This window comes from Corylus avellana, chromosome ca9, assembly GCF_901000735.1.
Source record: "Corylus avellana chromosome ca9, CavTom2PMs-1.0".
Taxonomy (NCBI): Eukaryota; Viridiplantae; Streptophyta; class Magnoliopsida; order Fagales; family Betulaceae; genus Corylus; species Corylus avellana.
In genome coordinates, this window is record NC_081549.1 from 17,411,924 (window position 1) to 17,419,431 (window position 7,508).

Consider the following 7,508-nt stretch of genomic DNA (forward strand, 5'->3'; position numbering starts at 1 on the left):
TGGACCAATTTTGCATTTATCCCTTTCTTTTTTTTTCTTTTTTCTTTTATATTTTTTTATCAATATTGGTAGTTGAAGGGGGTCATGTGTCACTAAGTGTAGGGGCAATCGGTAAATGAGTGGTACTTAGTGGGGGTTAAGTGTAATTATCCAAAATAAAAAATAATGGTCTACAAGAAAATAACATGAGAAAAATGATTGAAAAGAAGAATGGAAATTAGACAACAGAACTAGCGTTTTGTGTATGTGCAAGTAGACAAAAACTATAACACATACAACAACATTGCTAATACAAAGCATACATGTTATTTACAGAAAAGTACAAATCTCTTTCTCTCTCTCTCTCTCTAAAAAGGGGTCAAGAAAAATAAAGATTTAAGTTGCTAGATGAAAGGGAATATAATGTACTCAGCATAGAAGAGATTCCATATAAATCGATAGAACCGTGAGATTGCTTCCTGCACAATGTCATCAAACTTGAGATCAGACACTAAAATGGAATCCTCATTTTGGTGTTCTTTTTTTCTTTTCTTTTCTTTTCTTTTTTTTCTATTTTTTTAAGAAAGAATATATATATCTAAATCCTTCAGCTGCATTACTGAATTCCAATTAGTATCACTTTGATCAGTAAGAGAAGAGGTAAAGAGAATCTTACAACCACCAATCTTATCCAGAGTCATTTATTCACACAGTAATACTTGGACTACTCAAACGGCTGAGATTGTTCATATGATTTCCAGACAAAGTGTGACTTGTTTTGTTACAGTGTCTACCAATAAGGGGTGTCTATGAATCATATGGAGATATGATCATTCCATTTTCCCTTTCTTACCATCAAAGGCACAAACCCAGCATATGGAGTGGAGTCATCGAAAGTTACTTATAGAAAAGTGAAAACAAGCATGTTCAAAGATCGTGTCTTTAATGGATTTGTTTAGGGTGTAACGAATAGCATGCACATCCTGCTGCATGCTCAGGAAAAAAAAAAAAGAAGAAGATGTCGTGCCTCTTAACAAATAGAATCATTTTATTTCCTTATGTAAGAAAATATAACCAAATACTTACAATATATATATATATATATAATCAAATGCTTTAAATATTGGGTGTTACTGAACTCGTTATCTTTAGCTAAATTCAATATCCGAAAATGAAGACTCGACTCCTCTGGAATTTTGTGCCGCAGTATTTAGCTATTCTTTTTACTCTTTTTCTTTTTCAGATAAGTAGAGATAAAAATGACTCCAGCTAAAGTAATGATACTGGAAAAATTTCTACAATAATTTCTTGCAACAAGAAATAATGAATTACCTGAGTGTAATTTGCTTGTTCCAACACCCATGCCTGATATTACACAAAAAGAAAATAGTAAGCCAGAGCCTTCAAAATTTAAAAATATTCGCACGAAAGCAGGTTGTCTGTGTGTCTGTGGAAAAGAATTAACAATCAGCAAACCAACTTCCACATAACCTAGAGATTCGTTAAACATAAGAGAGCTAGAAGAGGCAAAACATGAAAGGGTCATTGCATCAGCCATCAGGACATGCATATAAATATCATATAGCTAAAAGTCTTGTTCATAATTCATTTTACTTGCACTGATATTGTTGAAGGTAGCAAAGTAGGATTCATTATGTATGAATGTCGGTCAAAACCAACCTCATTCCTATTGTTTAACAGAAACAAACAAAAGTTTCTACTCTGGTTTTAGAAAGGACCTCTGATCTTGAACAACATGGTTTGTAGTTGATGGGGAAGGGGCAGAGTTGACTGCAATGGTGATTACTTGATAGATGCTGAGGCAATTAAGGGTTTGGATGCTTTGTTGATAGCCAATCGTAGGTGGATGGGTATCAGGTAAAGAGGCCAAGGGTGCTCAAAGACTCCTGTGGGGGTTGGCGAGGTGTTTTAATTCGAGGACGAGGGTATCTGCTGAATAAAAACCCATTGGAATTGCCCAAAACCGCTAATGGTCCAATGAGCTGTGCTATGGTTGGACCCCAGGTTTGGTGGGTTCGGGCGGATTTTGGTAGGTACAGGTGTAGGGGTTGATCGGACTGTTATAGGTAGCAGGTCACTCGGTCAGATCAACCAGTCTGGTCCGGTACTTAAAACTATGGCGAGGTGTTGGGGTCGGTCAAAATCTTAGTACTAGCAATGTAGAATAAGATGCAGCACATGCAAGGACCTGATCACGACCTTAATCATATATCAGCTGAAACAGACTCTTAGGTTAACATCAGCAACCATACAGGAAGTCAGCTTAATTTCCAATATATCATATAGCCAACAAGCAGTCATTGGAGTTGCTTTCTTTTAAAGAATCATTTATGCCAAACTCAAATTCGTTTTCGAAACATTCATTGAGGTTCCCGAATAGTAGATCAGAAATGAAACATAATTTCTCTATTGTAGTGGGAAAAAATTGTGAGTGGGCTAAATAAAGAAGTATTTAGGGCAATTCATGCAAAAAGACATCCTGGTTATTGTGGTAAGAAGAAGAGTTATAAATCACAAGAAACAAACCTGGAAGATCAAGATTGATGCCAAGATCATATGAGCAGGTACCATTAAGCTACGGTTGAAAGCCTGTACACATGCAATTGAAGGACATCATTTAGGATTCATCCTTGCTGAAGAATATCAATAATGAATACATATATGCAAAAGCTGTGCAGAAAGTATGTAAAGACAAATAAGATAATCTTCGACCCCAAGAGGTAGGTCAAAAGAAGAAGAAGAAGATAAACTTCAACGGACATGTGTTCACCTGAGGAATGTAAAGTGCTGCCAGTGCAGAAGCAACATAGTTTACCAACAAAAGCCCAGAACCAAGGAACGCAATGTTCCTAACTCCAAGCTTTGTTGCTAAGGTTGATATCTGAAACCTGTAAAATGATTATATCAAATTGATATTAGATCGACGTTGATTTTTCAAACAAGGGATGCCAGCTTCAGGGAGAAAGAAACAGCTGGGTTGGGTTTGACTGAAAATGTGAATCGAGTTCCAAACAAGAAATGAGCAAGCAAATCACGAAAATTAAGGCATGTAGAGGGTAAAATCCAAGACTTACAATTCATACATATGAAAAGGTCAATAAATATCAGCAGCTCAAAGAAATAAGTAAATTAATAAAAAGAAACCATGAAACTTACTTGCGATCACCCTCAACATCAGGAAGATCTTTTGTTATGGCAATGACCAGCGCAAACAATGTTACAAAAGTAGTGATGAAAGCCACGGGTGAGCTGCAGGTGTAAATTAAGATCTCAAAAATTTGAAGATGTGTACATGCAGCAGAAATATCATTATAGGTACAAGTTTCAGAATATAAAATTAGATATTAAATTAACCAGTATAGTTCATCCTCTACACAAAAAACAATATCGTTAAGTACGTCATTTTTAATAATCTAGTGGAGTTCATGAAATAGGTTCAGGAAATGTTGGAGTGCATAAAACTCTAATTCATTCCTCAATTTCAGCAATGATTACAACTTAAAGGAATGAAAATCGGCCGGCTAACTCACTAATTATTAAGATCCCTGTTCTAAATAATTGGAGGCCCATAAGTCATATAAAAGTGCAGCTATAACCTTCAGACATGCATTAGAAGTACAATATAAAGGAGCTTACCAAGCCTTATCATGAGCTATTTGATTATGGAGTCACACCAATCACATTAACTAAAGTGGCTCCAGATCTTCGAACAACTGAAGTCAAACCATATAGAGCTTGTTTGGCAATACTTTTTAGGGTAGCGTTTTGCTTTTTAGCAAAAAAGCAAAAGCATTAACAAACAACTCAAAATAGAAAACACTCTAAACTATTTTCAATTTATGTCACATCATAACCAAAAAAAAAAACCCCATTAAAAAGTTTTTTCAAACAAACCCATAATCTTTGAAAGTCCTATATCTTGTAAATTAATTTACAAAACCTAATTCAACAGTTGATTTGTCATTGCTTACTATAAGTTAACGTCAAGGACCAACTCAACAGGTCCTAGGCTGTTCATTTACGAAGTCTATCTCTTTGAAACCTAGGTGAAGCATGTGAGAACGGCTTCATCCTACTCAACTATATTACGAAAGACATAATAAAATGGTAACTCACCTCCACTCGAATGTAAGTCCAAGGGCCGCTCTAGTGGCGTAATATACACCAAAATTTAGAAGAAAACCGCGGACCTGCAAAACTTATTTTTGGGTCAATTCCAGTGTGTTCTAGAGAATCATCTGGCAAGCAAAATATAATTGTAAATTATTGTGTTAATGCAGTCAAAAGAGCATCATCAATGTATAAAATAACAATCTCCATTACCATGTTTCCCACCTTGAAACCTGAAACAGTTCTTCCTTTCTCAGAACTTGAATCCCATTAATGTGGTTCTTAATGGCCTCTAAAATAATGACTTCATTTACACAGACATATATACTCACATTCATGTATATACAAATGAATGTGGATATGCATGTTATGTCTATGTTTTTGTAAGCTATCTACATTTTTTTTTTTTTGTAGGGCTCTCTTCCTTCCTCAAAACTTAGTCAAGGTCATCTTAGAATGTGAATTGATAACCCTTTTCAACTTCAGTTTGCCCTGGCTATGGCTTCAAATATTTCTATTACTTAAAGCTGTCCCCCTTTTTTTTCAGTAATAATCTGTTCATCTTAAAATGTAAAGTAACAACCCCTTCCTCTACTTCATTATCAATTTGGCAAAATTGTGGATTACTAAATTTTTTGACCCCGTTCATGTGTTTTGACGTTTGTGTCTAACGGATATCAAGCTATTTAAGCTTGTGTGACCATCGGAAATCAAAATTATAAGCAGGAAGAAAAGAAGCCATACCGTGGCAATTATAAGAAATGCTGCAACAGGAAATCTCTTCATTCTAAATGGAGGAACTGAATAGATGGTGCCAAGAAAAAGACCAAGACAGTAAAGAGAAGTAATGAATGGGCCAAAGTTCAATCCAACAATCAACAGGCCAGTCACTGCAAAAAATATCACCAATAACCATGCAGATTGAACCGATAAATCCCCTGCAGCTATAGGTAAATAAGGTTTGTTTACCCTGCAAATGAAACAAAAGAGGCTAAGTTCAAAGGATTTTACATGCATACTTCCATGAACAGGTGAACACATTAGGATAAATCTTGTATCAAGCACTCAGAAATCCAAAAACACATACTTTTTCAATTTGTATACACAGCTTTTAAATAATAGACCGAGACTTAAGGACAATAACACACCACCTAGTATATCTATTGTTCAGATGGGTGGGGGGAATTAAATTATTGGATAAAGACCATCTGGCTATACCAAAATCATTCTTTAATACTAATGAAAGCCTTATACGTCGAAGAATTAAGAGCAGGGTGATAATGGCTCATCTTGTGCTAGGTCTCAGACCACAGAAAATGTTTCATAAGTCTTGTCATGGTGCTTAGAAAACCTTGTTCTGAGTTTAAGCCAGTTGCATAAATTGATTTTTACATACAACTGAAAAATCTGTGCATATGCTCACTACTTACTTGTCAATCCCAATATCGTAGATCTGATTGATGCCAACTATATAGCCATTTCCGCATATTAAAGCAAAAAGGCCAGAGAATGCCTTAAGTAGCAGAGACCACTTTATCAAATGTGTGTTCTCAATCAACGCTCTTGCCACCAAAGCACTGCAAAACATATTAAAGATGATGTTTTATCTACTCAACTAGGCAGTTGTTGGGATAAAGATCAGTAAACCAATGTTAGCCAATGTGTTCTTGTAGTAATTACTTACGAGGACCCTAGAGCTGTTCCACGTATGGTATGAGGCCTAAGAAATCTCCAGCACGCATCTTTAAAGTCTGAAATTTTATTTGGTATTGGATCAGACCCAGCTGCTCCAATTTGAGTGCATGCCTGTCGGTATCCACTTCACATTAATGCCGTACATTGAGTCTTTAGAATCGTTAACCATAAAAACAACTTGGACACAACATTGTTAGTCGAACCAAATCAGGTTATAAAATAGGATAGACACACTGTCAAAGCAAATTGCCCTCCATCAGTCTCAGGCCAATAGGCCCTAAAAGCTTGATATTTTTATGAAGGTTGATAACAGCACTTTGGCATAACAATTACGGGGGAAAAATTGCAGCTCCACCATTTTATACTCATTTTTGGTCCCCCATTTTGGACAGGCAAAAGGATGATTGGTTCAATTCAACGCTATCATTTTCAATATAGGAAAAGATCATATCTTAATTGGATGGTCCAGTACAATTCCTGAGCTTTCAAGCTTTCAGATGGTATTGGTTTTGTGTAATGTTGTTTTCTATTCATGAAAAAAGAATGGAAAATAAATTAACAAAGCGCAATGCAATCATATTTGAATGATTGCATATAAATTTCTCTAATCTCAAGAAATTAAACCAACGCAGATGGAAAACAACAAATCTCAATGATAGTCGATGGGCTTTCAATCATCAAATACGTCTATTTCTTATGAAACATAGATAAGCAACAAAAAAGAAAGAAAAAAAAAAGGTGCACAAATTCAATGTGATTTGTTAAAGAAATGAAGCATACCCAGGTGGAATTACGCCTACACCGTCTGTTTGATGCAGGTTTCGAGTAACTTCTGGGATCGAAAAGCGCAACTGAAGGCAATATTGGGTGGCATTCTAAGAGAGAGCGATGAGATTTGCTTGTAGGCTTAGTGGGTATCTTTGTGTGATAAAATGGTGTCTTGCAGTGAGGGAATACGGCTTGGATTCGAAGTGAAGACGAAGGAGACAACGAGAGCTCCATGCAGAGCTAAGCAGAGAGAGATTGGGGATGGGAATTGAAAACTAGTCCAGCAGTGGGGTCACTCTTTACCAGAGCTTCAAATTTTAGTTTTACCCTGTTCTTACAGCGACTACTTTTAGCGGCGGAGCCATAACAAAAACGACAAAACAGAAAAAATGGAGATGCGGGGTATCGAACCCCGTACCTCTCGCATGCAAAGCGAGCGCTCTACCATGTGAGCTACATCCCCGTATGCCCATAGCGATTCAAATATTATTATAAAAACCAAATCATAAAGGTACGCTCATGGGTACAATTGTCATTTCAATCCTGGTTCCTCATAATTATTATTATTTTTTTGGGAAAGTCCACATACCCCCTTCAAACTACCACTCAATTGACAATGTCCCCCCCAAATTTTAAATTGCGACAATGTACCCCCCAAACTACCAAAACATTGTCAATGTCCCCCTCATTGAAGCCTTAAGAAAAGAAACCGGTTTTTTAACTGGGTGAGGGATGAGTCAAGAATATATATATATGATCGACTAGTCTACCTTTCCACTATTTACCCCAAATTTCAATTAAATATTCCATATGTTGGATCTCAGTTGTTGTAGAAAAGTTTGAGCTTACATATGAAAGGGAGTGTTAAAACTTTACTTTTGACTCCTAAATTATCACCCGTTTTGACATGTCCCCCCTCAAAAAAAAAAAAAACT

At 36.2% G+C, this 7,508-nt stretch overlaps 1 protein-coding gene and 1 non-coding gene across 2 annotated transcripts; both read right to left on the minus strand.

Annotated features, from left to right (window-relative positions):
- Positions 1-259: 259 nt before the first annotated feature.
- On the minus strand, positions 260-6,870 carry LOC132192030 (homogentisate solanesyltransferase, chloroplastic-like). Its single transcript, XM_059607214.1, has 10 exons — positions 6,586-6,870; positions 5,795-5,916; positions 5,541-5,687; positions 4,855-5,080; positions 4,117-4,190; positions 3,157-3,249; positions 2,771-2,888; positions 2,527-2,589; positions 1,312-1,344; positions 260-458 (listed from the first exon to the last, which is right to left on the minus strand). The coding sequence occupies exons 1-10, from the start codon at positions 6,805-6,807 to the stop codon at positions 384-386; spliced, it is 1,173 nt and encodes a 390-aa protein (XP_059463197.1). The 5' UTR covers positions 6,808-6,870; the 3' UTR covers positions 260-383.
- A 93-nt stretch (positions 6,871-6,963) lies between these two features.
- TRNAA-UGC (transfer RNA alanine (anticodon UGC)) lies at positions 6,964-7,036 on the minus strand. The gene has a single exon. It is a non-coding gene; the product is annotated as a tRNA-Ala (tRNA).
- Positions 7,037-7,508: the final 472 nt, after the last annotated feature.

Bases quoted from the DNA above. Each gene is read 5' to 3' on its own strand.
- LOC132192030 (XM_059607214.1), bottom strand. From the start codon at position 6,807: ATGGAGCTCTCGTTGTCTCCTTCGTCTTCACTTCGAATCCAAGCCGTA. The intron at 4,191-4,854 runs GTATGGCTTCTT...TAAGTTTTGCAG, and splicing joins CATTTCTTATAATTGCCACG to GTCCGCGGTTTTCTTCTAAA. The intron at 3,250-4,116 runs GTGAGTTACCAT...TTACACCTGCAG, and splicing joins GGACTTACATTCGAGTGGAG to CTCACCCGTGGCTTTCATCA.